This window comes from Xyrauchen texanus, chromosome 11 (assembly GCF_025860055.1).
Source record: "Xyrauchen texanus isolate HMW12.3.18 chromosome 11, RBS_HiC_50CHRs, whole genome shotgun sequence".
NCBI lineage: Eukaryota > Metazoa > Chordata > Actinopteri > Cypriniformes > Catostomidae > Xyrauchen > Xyrauchen texanus.
In genome coordinates this window covers 22,272,003-22,288,017 of record NC_068286.1, presented here as the reverse complement: position 1 = coordinate 22,288,017, position 16,015 = coordinate 22,272,003, and the positions used below count along the sequence as shown (strand labels likewise).

Below are 16,015 nucleotides of genomic sequence, written 5' to 3'. Positions count from 1 at the left end.
AGAACACAAAAAGGGAAATAACTTTACATTTTAAGTTTACTTAAAGGTAGTCTTCTAGATATTTCCACGTGGATTCATCCAGTTGGAAAGAGCGCTTAGTGCCTGTGGCTCTGGTATAAGACACAGAAGTTGCTCATCTGCATACCAGCTGACATCTTCGCATGGTGTTGGCCAGAAGTATTTGTTTACCCCATTGCGATGCATGCACTTAACCTGAATGCTATGCTCCTCCTCATTCATGATGATGCCAGGGAACACGTCAGCATCATACTTGACAATACACCACTCTCCAATCTACTTCCTGTCAAATGACTCTGGTCGCCATGGGATCTCTTTGTTCTGCGTCGGGGGTGTCACTGGAACTCCACCCAGAGTAGCTACTTTTAGCTTAAAGCAAGCACAATCCAGGCGATCCTCCTGCCTCTGACAGAAACAACTGATGTCCCTGTACTTGATTTGCCCAGGTAAGAGGCTGATTACCTGGTGCATCTTCATTGTGCCCTTAACAGGAGTCAGAGCAGGGACCTGAGGTGAGAAGAGATGATATACAGTAGTATGAGATAATATTCCGGAACATCTTCCCCCAAGCACACAATCCGGTCAGCTGACCGCTTCATTGTCCTTCCAATGCCATCTGGAGCTCCAATGCTGAATGGCTCAGAGGACAGAAGGTAGAAGTCACTTTTGTTTATACTGAGTTGCTGGGCCATCACTTAAGAAATTAAGCCTTTCCACCTTTGGGCACTTGGTCTTCACTATCTCCAGGACAGGCTCCAGGTGGGCCCAGATCGCTGGTGGGTCATGTCGTCGTGAGGACGAGATCGAACAGAATGATATTGGTGTCTGTTCAGTGGTGTACAGTGTCACTGTGTGCAGTGGGATCGTGTGTTGGTGGGATCCTCCAAAATGCACAGACTGGATCTCATTGTGATATTTAAATGAGTAATTTTCACTGAAGTCCATATGGATTAAGCACTCGTTGGCTTGGAGGCTGTCCCGTAGCTTTCTGTAAGCACCATATTGCCACCTGATGTTAAATATGTGCTTACGGAATTTGAATAAACGGTCTTGAAAATGGCTGACCAGATCTGCACCTCCTTCTTAAGGGTAATGGTCTTCCTCTCTTCCTCATCTATCCTTTCAACAGACCATTGTACAACTTGTACAATTTCCTCTGTTGGTGCTTTCAAGGTCGGGTGAGTGGTGAGACGGCACTCTTCGCAGTCACCATAAGCACAGGCTTTGATTCCCGTGGCACAGACAGTGCGGTCTGCCATCTCCTCAAGGTTCTTGGAGTCCACAATCCCACGACTGTAGAGGGTGTCAGCCATGAACTGAAGGTTTTTGTGCGTTTTGCACTGGCACGTGGCCCTATCAGCATTAGAAGGGTCCACAACCCAAAAAGGCAGACATGCACAAAACAGACAGTTATGGTCTGCTTGTGCCCAGTTGTCATGCGACTCACATCATCACAAAGAAAGAAGGTATGGATACGGGCTTTACTCTCCGCTCTCCTTGAACTCTTCTTTCTCTGACAAGTGGTCTGCATCCCTGTCCATCTTCCCCCTCTTCTTGGAGAATCCAAGAGCACAGCAGGCAAATGACTGGAGTCTGTATTTTTTTAGTAGCCTACCACATGTCACTTTGGCTATCGTTTGCTTCACCCTTTCTCTTCTTGAGGCTTTGTAGAACTGAGCAATGTCCGCAACTAAGGCAGAGTGAAAAATAAGGGTCTTGCGTACATGTGGAGTGACCTTCTGATTCTGTAGCATTCCATTCACCAATGCACATGGTGATGAGGAGCTGGTCTTACACCTTGAGTATTTGTTTTTATACTTTTCCTTCTCTCTTATCTCTCTCTCCATTTGGGCCTTTAAAAGGGCTATCTCCTGTTGGAGCTTTCTCCTTCCATTTTTTGCCCTCTTTTCACTTTGAAATTGCCTAAGACGTGTACATAAATACACACACACACACACACAGAGAGAGAGAGAGAGCGAGAGAGAGAGAGAGAGATTTGAATTTTGGCCCTGGATTTTGGCTCTTTGAATTTTGGACAAACATAAAACCTTAATTTTTTTTGCACAAAAGTTAACAATTTTTATAAAAACAACATTTGATTAAATAGATTTTGACCAGGAAAATGAATTTAATATAATATAATTGTATTCATAATAAATAACAATTCACCTTACATGACAAACCAAATATAACTCATATTTGTCCATAATTTGTACTGGGGACACAAAAGGCACCACATAAAATATATTTACCCTGCTATTGGATACTTTTGCTTTAAAAAGGGGTATTTATATGCTTTGGTGTTGTATTTTTACTGTTGATTATTAAAGATTATGATCGTTATGCCCACTCTACATGGCGATAACGACAAAATTGTGCTTAATAGGTACATAGTCTGTATAAATTACAACCCGTGGGCACTTTTGCAACATCCCTTAGTGAGTGTTGTTTCGCGGTGAAACGCCGCACATGCCCTCTGTCGGTAGGGAATGTCGTGGAATATCACGATGAATCTCTCTAAGTTGTAAGAAAACTCTCAGTCTTGAGTTCCAGATGCCAAAGTTGTAGTTTATTGAACACCAACAAACATGAGACCGGCCAGCTGTCCGTTCTGACTGTCTTAGTCCAAAACCTCCTCTTCTATACAGTTTGTTATCTGGCATTACCTCATTTCTGTGCCCCTTTGTTATTTTTGTAACCAATGGATACTATTTGCCACCATTATCTCACAGAGCCTTTTGATATCTTTTTACTGGTAGAAACTTGGCTTTAGTCCATCTTCAAGGTCCTTAGTCTCATTATTTTGTTACAGCTGGGTGCTCTTTGTGGCCTCTGCAGCATCAACACTTTTAGTAACCTCATATGCTCTCTCCTGGGTCACACAAAGGCCAGGAAACTCATATAAGTATTTTGATATATAAGAAACATACTAGAATATTGAAAAATATACTATATATTCCCACCTCTGAGACTTAAAAAAGTCTCACACTCTATTTCCCTCAAACCAGAGTGCAGTCACACAAGCTAGCCTGTCCCATTTCATCATGTAGCCAAAGTAGGCCACTCAGTCCACTATCCAATGCCATTTTTATGGGGCTGCACTCTGCAGAACTTGGGACCAAACCTCTCCATCCACACTTAACTAGGAAGGAGTAAAAGATCCCAGTCCTCTAGCTAGCGCTGTGCCTGGGGGTGGGTGACAAAAATCAACTCATTTGTAATAAGCATGTGCATGCAAATGTGAAGCCTTGCGTGATGTAGAGTACAATTGATTATCCATTGAGTAGAAGATATATATATATATATATGCTTTAACAAAACACTATTAAAAGTAACATAGTAATATTTATCCTTCGTTGCCAGAGGAACTCACAGACAATTCCGGTAGCCTGGAGCGCTATCTGGTGGTGTGTTGGAGCAGACAGCGGGTTTTTAAACCACCAGTTGAGTCTATTTGCTCTTGCAGCCAAGCACTGAGGTGCTCGTCAGCTCCTGTCTTCAAATATAGCTCTTATATGTCTTCTCTTGGCAATAACTTCACATATACATTATATGGAACCATAATCATCAAAAATGCTACTTCTATTTGGTTAGATACAGTGTACTAAAGATATACTTCACCAATAAGTAATAAGTAATTGGTTACATTGATAATAGGGAATATGTCAAAAATAACAAACAAAACACCCTCTAACTCCTTTCTTGAGATGCTACCTATTTTGTTATGTAAAATGAAAGTACAATAGTCTTGCTGTCTCCCTTACTATCAAAAACATGAGAAAAGTGTTCAAAAATAAAATTCCCCTTACATTGTTATTTTCTTGATTGCTTCTCAGTAAATCTCATCAAGTTCATCCAATCCTGGCCCAATGGAATATTGTCTGGTTGCTACACTTGTTTGCGTTGTCATCATTGATACGGCTATAATTTGCTTAGCCTCCATTCTAGTCATAATTGATCTCAGAATGGGTATAATACAACATAATAATAATGCAAATAGGGTCAGTCCCATAACTACTATTATACCTATTTTCATTAGCCCCAACTTCCATGAACCAAAAAGATCATCAAACCATTGCCCAAACCGCTGATCTCTCCCTACATTAGATTTAACTTCCTTTCTCAGGTCATGCAGTTTCCTCATCAGCCTGGGTAAAAGTTCCTTCTGGGGATGTATTATTTGGTATGTATGTATATACAGCAATCTAAATCTAAACCTAATCACATTATTATTAAAAAACATTTCATCATCTAAATGCCATATTACTGCACAATTGCCCTTAAATTGTCCTACATTCGTTTTTCCTTTAGTTTTGTTAAAGCATTTATACTCCAGTTGACGATTTATTTTATATGATAATGTGCTTTCTTTTTCTCATTATCCACACGTATTTGTCTAATTTTCTGCCTTCATCTCCCCACCCTATCATCTTATAATATTTATCATATTCGGATGACCCAAGAATGCCAAACATTCTGCTGGGCAGTACACTGTTCTCCCTGTTTTACCACAATTTTTTGGCATAATACTCAGCGCAATGCTTATAATCATACTGATTTGGGACTACTACAAATTTTTTCAATGGAGTGGGCGAGCACATTACACAGTTTGTCATTTTTGCTTGCTTAGCTGTATATCTGGCCCATTTATACCAGTCATTTTGATTTGCATATTGTAATAGTTCCTCTGTTCCTGCTGACTCTATGGGTTCCATATCATTTTCTAAATTTATTTGCTTTTTCAGTCTTTGGGTGATTATTTTGACAGGTGTCTTTTGAGGCCGATTCTTCGGTTTGTTCTGCTTAGCCAAATTGCTTATCCAGATTCTTTGCTTTTCGGGTTCACCTTTGTTTAGTGATCCAGGCGTTAAGCTTCTTTCTGATTTCTCGTGCTATGTTATCTAGACTCTGCTCATTCGGGGGAATAATATTGAAGGTCTGAGATGTCAATTGTAGGAAATTCATCATACCATAGTCGTTGTGACAGTCCTTCACCTGGAGAGTCTGGGCCTTCCTTGATCGCCTGTCCGGTAGGCCCTGTATAGGAGGCAATACCTGTCCCAAATATGTTAGTAACAGCATCATCAACACTAATACCTCCTTGAGCTTCCATTCTTTCTCCATGTGCCACAACTCTTCCTCGAACAACTGCACTTATTGGCCTGTTTCATTTCCTTCAGTTGCTTCTGAATCTGTTTCAGCAGGACGATCACTTTCTTCTTGTCTTTCTCCTTCTTCACCTTCTTGGTCCTGTTCTTCTGTGACATGTACTTCCGTCTCACTTTCTATGCTTTCCTGCTCTACTGCGGCACTTCAATCCCTTTTTCTGCCGCAGCGTGCTCTTCCCCTACTTTAAGCTTGTCCTTCTACTTCCTCTTCTCTTTCCTCAGATTCTGTAGCCGGTTCCTGCTGATCTTCTTCTTCCTCGGGTTCTTAGTTTTGTGCTTGCTGCTCTTCTTTGTCTGAATCTTGCCTCGTATTCATCGTTGGGAAGTCCATATTCATAGTTTCTTCAATACAGTCCGTCAAGTGCTCTGTACTTTCTTAATTCACATTCTGGAGTATTTTGTTTTAGGTCAGCTTCATTGGAAAGGCCATCCAAGATCCCCAAGGCTGATTGTAGGGAACCCACTCTGCAGTATGCTTTCTTTGAATTGTTCATCTGGTGATCCTGGTCCTTCTTGGGACGTTTCTCTGGTAGGCCCCGTCATTGGGGGCAACACTTGTCCCAAGTATGTCAGTAATAACATCCATATTAATATGTCTTTCTTATTCATTGGTATTGTAGGCCGCAATTGTTTTCCACCTTCTCTCCTTCAGCGGGTCATCCTGTCCTAACTTGCTTCAATGATGGCAACAGTATGACTATTTCATTTTATGCATAAAGAACACTGTAATCACCTCATATGGTTACATGTTTTATATTAACTAACAATCATTACTTTCTGCATTCATTTGATTAATATATTAAATGATTTCCCTTATTAGAGTCATTTGCTACACACACACATTTGTTGCATCTCATTTCTAGCACTAAATAACACATGGGTCCTCTGCCTCCTCCAGGCAGGAGCCAGGCATAGCCTGACTTTGTTCCAATTAAAAACATTAGATCATCCCTTTAGTATCTATACACAACATTTTTCATGGTCATTCACAAAAAGGCTATAATTCTCCACAGAGGAGGTAAAATACCACAGGTGTTCCTTATCTTAAAACTCCCTACTCATTCACTTATCACATACATTTCATTTCCTCCTGTTTCCCAAGGACTCTCAATGTCTGTATCACATTAATTAATTTTCCCTGAAAGCTAAGCTTTTTTTCATAGTTTCAGACTATATCAGAGTAATTCAGAGTATTAAATCAATAAAAAAATTATCAAATATATAACATATCATTGGAGGAATCAATTTCCTCCCAGTTTGGTCTTTCTGTTGCATTGGGCCATTTACATTGATCATTCATCTGGTTTTTTTATTTAATCAATGGTAACACACAATATTATATATGTTACACAAAACTATGTGGGGACTAACATCAGAACAAAGCCTCTCAAGCTTCTAGGAAGCTTAATTAAAAACATCACCTTAATTCAATAATAGTCTCTAGATAGTTTTTGAACCTACATTTATTCTTTCAGATGAATTTTCAACTTAATCTCTTTTCTTTAGTATAAACCCTTAACTTTAGATTGCCCTCTTAATATATAAAATCTTTAATCATTGATGAGGAGAGCTGTTTGAACTCCTTCATATCACTCTATCTAACATTATTGTCAAGGCACATCATTTTACATATAACAATAAAATCAAACCAAAATAAAATGAAATAAAACACTTATGAATATTTCTTCAAATTCTGCTCTTGTGTTTCTGTTTCAAGCAGACACTTATCAATTTTAGACTGAGAGTGAGGAGTGGGGCATTACACTGTTTCACAATAATACATTTAATTTATTCTTCAACAGTAAAAATAGTGATATTTATAATAACTGATTATATTAACTGCTTTCAAACTTTCTCATCTCACACCATTTAAAAACAAAAACTACTCTCATCTTACTTTCTTCTGTCCATTCAAACAACATACAAATAACCTTTTAATCTTTAATAAAACAGAACACAATGTCTTTTTCGACATTCTCTATATAATCAATACAACTTATGTTTAGCCTTCTGTTCATGCAGAGCTTTACATTTACAACACCTATCTTATTATTAATATATTATAATCCCTTTTTTATTATTAAGTAATAATTTATTATTACTACTTTCTCCATTTCTTACACTTTCTCAGGTGAAGGAACTTCCATTCTATCTAATAAAATAATATAAATCAAGTTTTTAAACTAACAGAAAAGTAAAAGATTAAACAGAATAAAGTCTTAAAGACAAACATATCTAAAAACATATCTCTTTTCTTGTGTTTTGAAATAATTGCTCAGTAAGATACACTACGTACTTTTAATTTCTCATGACTCTTACATTATTTATTTATTTATTTATTTATTTTTTTTTTATCCAAATGTTTCATCATCTTTTAACAGTTATCACTATTATACCTCTAAAATTACACTTTCATGTATTAACTATGGCAAACTAAAATAGTAGTAATAGAAATAGACACTCAATCAGCACATTATAGCACACACTAAGGTCCTTTTTTTTTTTCCTTTATTATGAGGGTACTCTCTGGAAAATTTGGGGGAGTAACCAATCCAATAGGTAACTCTATAACTTTGCCATATGTTTGTAATATTTACTCTTCAAATCAATAATTCAGTGGTTAGCTGCTGGATTTAAATTTAGACCCTCAGAACAATTTAGACACGGGCATTGAACTCATTGATGGCATTCTGGAAAATCATAAAGTGATTGTATAAGACTGAAATCAACTTTTCCAGAGAAATTTTAATCCATATTATAAATGGCAAATCAATAATGATTACCAGCAGTAATGAGCGCAGGAAGATCAATCAGATCAATCACATCATTTTCAGTCTTCTTTGTGTCCGGATTTCCTCCTGCAGCATTAGTAACTTCTATAAAATCATCTTTCTCAGCCGTCTACAATGGTGAGAAACTAGTTCCAGAATGAGTTAGTGAAACAACACACATAATAATAACAAGTGAAACACAGAATAGACACATGAATATGAACTTATTAACATTCATATATGAGGAAGTTATGATGTTCAATTTAATCTTAACCTTTCTCCATGGGCTTCACCCGCCCCCAAGACCAATGTTTAAATGATCCAAATCATTCTTAAATTTATTTTCCTTTAATTTTAGTCTCAAATGCAGCTTCTCAGTGTATCCACGATCAACCAAGACCTATTCTGTGTATACCAAACAAAAATAAATAAAATTAAAATAAAATAGCTATCTATCTGCTTTCTATCTTTTTCTAAAGTCGGGGCCCCTTTCTGTCTGTCTGAAGACATCAAGAGAGGCCTGTTTCCCCTCAAAGCCATCCTCAGTGCCCTCATCAGACAGTCCCTAACAAAAATAAAAAATCTCTGCCTATCTTTTGTTGGTTGATCAAGTTTACACCGATAACGCTGCACTCACATTTAAATTGTTCTCCAGACATTTTTAAAATCATAGAAAATTCAAAAACAACTTTCTTGTGTTTAATTTAATAATGTTAAAATATTATTCTCTCATAAACTGGACCAGACAGAACATAAAATGGACACATTAATGTGAAGTTTTCACATTTAAGGTTTAACTGCATAAGATACAAAATATAATTTTCTTATTTTATCATATCTTTGGTCCTCTTTTGCCATTTGCTTTAATATAACAACACTTATCTTAAATACAACCTTGGTTTAAAATACAATTACTTATTTGACTTTAGTTTAGCGCAATACACTCGACTCAAAGCTTTATTGTTTGTCCAGATAATGTGATTTCCCAAATGCAATTCAATCACTTTAAAGTTATCACTTTTTATAATCTAAATATTCTTACTCATCACTTTGATATAAAAGGAGTTATGATCTGACACATGTCCATTCAACAGCTGCTCCCTCTCAGTTTAGTTAATCTTACATCAGGCTTCATTCATGACATGAAAAGAACAGCCCAAGAATAAACATTGTCCAGTCCGCTAAGGGTTAACTTTTTGATTTCATGCACATTTTTGTTTTACAGCTATTTGTTTGTTTATACTGTATTATATTTATCCTTATAAATACATACATATACATACACACATTTACACAGACATACAAATATAATTTTTATCATTGGTTTTAATTCTACAATCATAATATTTATTAAGTGCCCTCTTTGTTTTTAATCATCAGATCTCTTCTGCCTCTTATATTGATGAAAATAGTCTAAATAGATTTTCTTTTATGTAAATTGCATACATACTCCTCATTAGTTATGCAGCAAAGGATCAACCTCTCTATCTGGATGGATATTTATAGGGCTCATATAACATACACTTCCATACGCAATCACACTTCAGTCATACTTCCCATACTTTAAAACACAGATTCTCTCACAAACACAGAACCTTTCACACTTTTTACAAACACAAGGCCTTTATAAACACAGAGCTCTCAAAAAATATTATACTAAAAAAAACCTATTACTTCTGCCCCTCCTTTTGCTCTCCTCTTTTTATCCCTCTCCTTTATTTCCATAAAAAACACTCATTATTTACAGTGGTTGATTGCTATATCTGTTAATTCTTTTTATATTAAAACTCATGTACTTCCACCCACAGAGGTCACATCCATTTTGGGTCTCTGTTCAAGACAATTTCTACATTGGTGCTAATTCTCCTTTACTCTCCCTATTAAAAATCACCTTAACATTTTTGACTGTATTTAATTTGTTCATAACTCCAGAAATGATCACTAATTCCCTGTGTTTCTATTATTAATCTTTTTAATTCGATTTCTTTTCTCCTCTCAGTTAGTCTCCTCTCAAATTCAGTAACATCTTATTTCCACATTATTATTTCTGCTTCAGGAGGATAACTGAGACAAGGAAAAAAAAAAAGTATTGTTCTGTATCTCTGTGCCTGCTCAAAGCCCTCCCTTTACAGCTCCCTATTCTCACTCTAGCAGCCCCTCCCTTCTCTCTTTCCCAGCACTCAGTCTCCAGCATACTGTAAGAGAGAGAGAATGAAAAAATCAACAACTGTGCTCATTTATCCGAGTCTTATCAACTATACTTCTGGATAACATCCAACTAAATAAACTAAATATTTATTACTACTAATACTTATTTATATATTTATTATACTTATTTTTATTTCTTATCTCTTCCCCTTATATTTATTTATTATCTTTTATTCCTTTCTTTTTACTCTTTTTGTTATCCTCTTTATTTTCTTAACTTATATTTTCTCTTATTCTTTTATTTTATTATTTGCTTATGTTCCTTCTTTTATTGCTTATATGGTTTCACTTCATTTCTTCTCAAAACCAACTATTTGTTTATTCGTGCTTTATGTTTGTTAGTATAATCTTATTTTGTGAATTACAAAACTTTTCTTAAAACATGGTTATACCTCACATACTACTTATACATACATCTTGGGTACAAAGTCTAAACTGGATAATAAGATTATACATTACTTATTTCTTATACATACAGCATGGTCACAAGTGTTTAAACTAATGCATTCATTTTTCTAATTATTTGCTTTATCATGCATTATACTTTCATTTTTGATTACATATGTATTTCAACATGAGCAATACATTGCTTTCACATAAGTAATGCATCATTATCTATGTCTATATTAGCAATACACACTTAAGTTTTGCATTCTGCTTTATATCATGCATATCTATGTTTCCCTATCCAAGTCTGCCCTCTTAAAACAACGTTTCCCAATAATGTGCCACTTCAGATTTCAAGTAAGGAATATTCACCTCCTTGACTGACACTTTCAAATGTCCCTTGTATATATCTATCTCATCTCTATGGCCTGTTTTACAGAGTGTAGTTATGTGATCCACAAATAATTTAGGATCTATGTTCCTAACCGCAACATCCAACCAGTTAACAAATGGCCACTCCTGTTCTATTTCTCCTAAATTCACCACTTCAGTTAAGGTTCTCATTAACTCCTTCTTTTTTGCAGTTAATTTTCTCTTCTGCGCTGCGTAATCTATGTACTCTGATTCTTTCCAAAAATGATCGCTGATTCCCTTTAACTCTATCAGCTCTTTCCAATTCTCTCTCCCACTCTTCAGATCTGCATTGATCTCCAACTTTACAAAACTCGCTTGTCTCTGCATTTTTCTCTAGTCTTGTTCACTGTAATGGAAAACTTTTTGCCTTTTCTTTATCTTTTTCCCAATTATTATATTTTTTCTCTTCTGAATCTCCCCTTCCCCTCACTCACAGAGCTGTCCGTTCAGCTGACCAGTGAGCGAGAGCAAGGCAGGGAGATATCAGAGAAGCCGGTGCCATTTTGCGTCTTTATACTTTTTCAACAATTGTTTTATTCAATTCACTGTTTCAATTCATTTTCCACTTTTGCTCTCATTTAGCATTTCCTTTGTGCACCTGATTCTCTGTATAATTCTGCCTCTGCACACAATACATCATCAACACTGTAATCATGCATTTGAATAAACACAAATACAGCGCATTTAGTACCGTAAGCACACATGCACCAACAACATAGTTAGTCATGCACATTAATCATTATCTCAAACATGCACATAGTTCAACAATTCCCCGTTTTCTGCACAGTCCGGGTTCCGTCAAACACTGCAATAAATAACTTAATCTAACACCTGGAGGAATTTTGCGTGAATTTTCACTTCTCCACCCGTGTTAGGATTTTCACCTGTACAGGATTTTCAGCCACTCTTCTGGCAAAACCTTGAATAAATGCACCTAACCGGGAATTTTCATGCGCGTCGCTTCTCGACTCACCCCCAGGCTTTTTCTACCTTCTTCAAATAAACTTTCTTAAACTCTCTTTAAACAATCCCACCCCCCTATTTTTGAAATCTGGAACTCGCCTCTATTTTAGCCAATTAGTTAAAATTATTCTATGTCCGGACTGGCAAAAGTCTTAGGAAGCCACTTACCGGGACTCGCTACCACAGATCACACAAAAACACCTTAAGCAAAGATGCTTACCTCAGTTTCTGGCGCCGGTGTTTCTGTGCGATCGTGCAAGCCGTCCCACCAGCGACCTCTGCCCCTTGACCTCAATGCCAGCCCCACGAGTTGAGCGCCAAAGATATGTCGTGGAATATCACGATGAATCTCTCTAAGTTGTAAGAAAACTCTCAGAGTCTTGAGTTCCAGATGCCAAAGTTGTAGTTTATTGAACACCAACAAACATGAGACCGACCAGCTGTCCGTTCTGACTGTCTTAGTCCAAAACCTCCTCTTCTATACAGTTTGTTATCTGGCATTACCTCATTTCTGTGCCCCTTTGTTATTTTTGTAACCAATGGATACTATTTGCCACCATTATCTCACAGAGCCTTTTGATATCTTTTTACTGGTAGAAACTTGGCTTTAGTCTATCTTCAAGGTCCTTAGTCTCATTATTTTGTTACAGCTGGGTGCTCTTTGTGGCCTCTGCAGCATCAGCACTTTTAGTAACCTCATATGCTCTCTCCTGGGTCACACAAAGGCCAGGAAACTCATATAAGTATTTTGATATATAAGAAACATATAGAATATTGAAAAATATACTATAGGATCAGTAAGATGGCCGCCAGAGCACTTCCAGTGGCTTCATATACTGCTGGCAGTTTAGAATTATATGAGCAATCCAGTTATATATATATATATATATATATATATATATAAATCAGTGGTTTTGTCTCATTTGTCAATTTGGATTGTCAATTTGGATAAAATGTCTGCTAAATGACTAAATGTAAGCACCTACTTTTATTTGACATTAAAAATGTTTTACTGTTGTGATGTCAAAAACTTGAATTGTACTTTTGCTTCTTTTCTTAAGAGGCGATTATGCTGAATACATTACATTATGAAAGGAAATAAAAGCTACGAAGCACATTTCTGCCTATTCAATTTCGTTGACTCCAAAATATGATTATTATCAAGAACCTGCCGAAATTTGGCATTGTATCTTATAGTTATTAAAATACTTTCAGCTATCTGTTTTTAAGTAGATAGTTGCAAGTAAACAAGAGATCCTCACATTTGACAAATGAATTACATTATGATGCACACAGATGTTATACATACCCCAAAACGGATTTAAGGCAGAATTAGACGAAATATGAAGAATTAGTTTACTGTTTTTGTCTAGCTGGCAGGGAAGAAAAGGGATTTTTCTATTCACTTATAGTGCATGTCATAATGTTGTGCTTTGTTTGGAGTGAATGGAAACGTTGTTTGTATTGAAATGCTCCCTCACCTGACTAGGTTCAGTCTGGCGGTATCAAATGCCCACCTCCGACTTTTGAGATGGCCAATCATAAGTGAAAATTTTGGGTCGAAATTAACCAAACAGTCTGGGGGAAAAGTTGAGTAACATTTTACTATAAAAATGTTTTTCTAATAAACTGTTCTGTTTATGATGTTTGCAATTAAAAGAGGACCTAAAAGTCTTGTTTTTTTTTTATGGAAAGACTTTAGGAATTTATTTTATTATTAGTGTTAAAAAGGAAACAAGAGTAAAAGTAGATTATAATTTAAGGTGCACTCAGTAATTTTATCCTCTTTAAAAAAAGTTTTACTTCTAAAGAAATGAATGGTAATATTGAAACATATGTATAAAATCACAAACACTTACATGAGATGAAGACTCCAGTCACTTCAGTAACATAATAAAAGCTGTTTAAATCTACATGGAGAGGGTCATTGTAAGTCCAAGATGAAACAAGCAACAAAATTTAATGAGTGGACCTTTAATAAATAAATAGATAATAGATACAAAATAATTTGTGGAATTTCATCCAATGTATCACTGGAAAACTTCCAATGGTCAACTTACCCCCAGATGGCTCATCTAACTGACCAGAAGCAGCTTGCCCCTAACCTGGGACAAGTTGGCCCAATGGATGTTTTAAAGGCCATATGTTTGTGGCTTTGTCACAGGCTCATTTTTATAATATCAAGTGATAGCAGACACCTTGAAATAAAAGGTAGCTCCATTTATTTTACCTCTGTCTAACCTGTCCTGGTATAGGAGACAACAAATGTAAAACATTTTGCCCCACTCTCCCCTAATTACCCTCATGTCATTCCAAACCCGTGGAACGCAAAAGGAGGAATTATGAAGAACGTTGACGCTGCTCTTTTTGCCATACAATGCAAGTAAATGACTCTCAGTCTCTGACTTACATCTCCTTTTTTGTTCCATATAAGAAAAAAATAAGTCAAAGTTTTGGAACAACACAAGTATGAACTGTATATAATTATCCATGTTCATCTGTCAAAATCCTTTCATTAGGATCATTGGAATAAACAATGTTTCACTTTTAACTTTCTCTAAAGTAAAGTGACTGATTAATTGTTACCAGTTTCCATGCCTGATTCTGGCACATCTTTGCTACCCTCTACAAAACCATTTAATCATATCAAAGTGTATATTTACTACAAACTAATATCACAAAACAAGTCACACATACATTTTATGCTAATGCTTATTGGTTATCCTTAGAGAAAACAACACCTGATAAACAAGAAAAGTATGCTCCAAACAGGACTTGAACTACAGTCTGCAGCTTAAGAGGCAGATGCGCTAACCACGAGGCTAGAAGCTGTAACATTACTTCATAGTGGATTTCTTGAGGTTTAGCCTACTGTGGGTGAAAGCCAGCCAGATGATGATCTTTAGACTTTAAGGACAAAAACAAATGTGAATTCTTACCCACTGACTTCTTTCGGAAAAATCCCCAAAGCCTCATTTGCTTCATTTTTGCTGTCTTTCCTGCTAACTGCTGTTAACTCGACACTAAGTAACGTAAGTTGATGTCAGCTCCTCCCCTACCTGCTGCATATTCAACAGAGAGGAAGAAATGGAGTCGCCCATAGGCTACCGACAGCAAACTTATTCTATAGGCTAGATTATGCCTATGTCTATTTTTACAGGCTGTATGCAGTATGTGCAAAGCCAAAACACAATGAAATAAGGCATCTTATGATTTCGGGGGTTTACATAGGCTATTGTCCGGTTTCATATTTGTCAGTCAACTTCTCAAAATTCATTCGGGGCTACACTCAAAACATTCGGGGCTGAAGCCCCGGCAAAATCGGCTGCCGCCGCCTCTGGTATTGTACTTTGTAGTCCCAGGTCTTCAGTAAGTTGCATGTTACATGCTGCAATTGTTCAGTTATAATTCTGGGAATAAAAAATGTCCAATAGTTATTACATGGCTCTTTAGAACAAGGGTTTTCAAATATATATATATATATATATATATATATATATATATATATATATATATATATATATTTAAATATTTAAAGATAACTATGTATAATTATTTCATCATTATATGAGGGGCTCGCGATTAATTAATCGGGACACCATGTAATTAATTTGATTAAAAAAATGTAATCGATTGACAGCCCTAATTATTTGACATTATTGCCATTTCATTCTAAAATCTTTAGTCTACTCACAATTATTGTATTGTATTGTCAGGCAGTTAGAAATAAAAACAGAAGAAAAAGTATTGGCATATTTCAGCATATACACCACCGTTCAGAAGTATAGGGTCACTTACTCATTCATTATTTATTTATGTTTTTTCCCCCCACATTTTAGAATAATAGTCAAGTCATCAAAACTATGGAATAACATAAATGGAACTATGAGAATTATGTTCACAAAAAATAAATAAATAAATAAATCAAAACTATGTTATATTTTAGCATCTTCATAGTAGTCAACCTTTGCCTAGAATTTGCAGACATACTCTTGACATTTTCTCAACCAACTTCTTGAGGTATCACCCTGGGATGCTTTTTCAACAGTATTGAAGGAGTTCCCATCTGTCGGGCACTTATTGGCT

The 16,015-nt window shown here is 36.2% G+C and overlaps 1 protein-coding gene across 1 annotated transcript in view; it reads right to left on the bottom strand.

Moving 5' to 3' along the window:
• Positions 1-294: 294 nt before the first annotated feature.
• The window catches only part of lmo7b (LIM domain 7b), a 73,432-nt gene continuing 57,711 nt past the window's right edge, over positions 295-16,015 (bottom strand). The window contains 4 exon segments of the mRNA XM_052137107.1: positions 295-525; positions 736-1,027; positions 1,084-1,371; positions 1,504-1,708. Coding sequence (XP_051993067.1) covers positions 295-525; positions 736-1,027; positions 1,084-1,371; positions 1,504-1,708 — 1,016 coding nt within the window.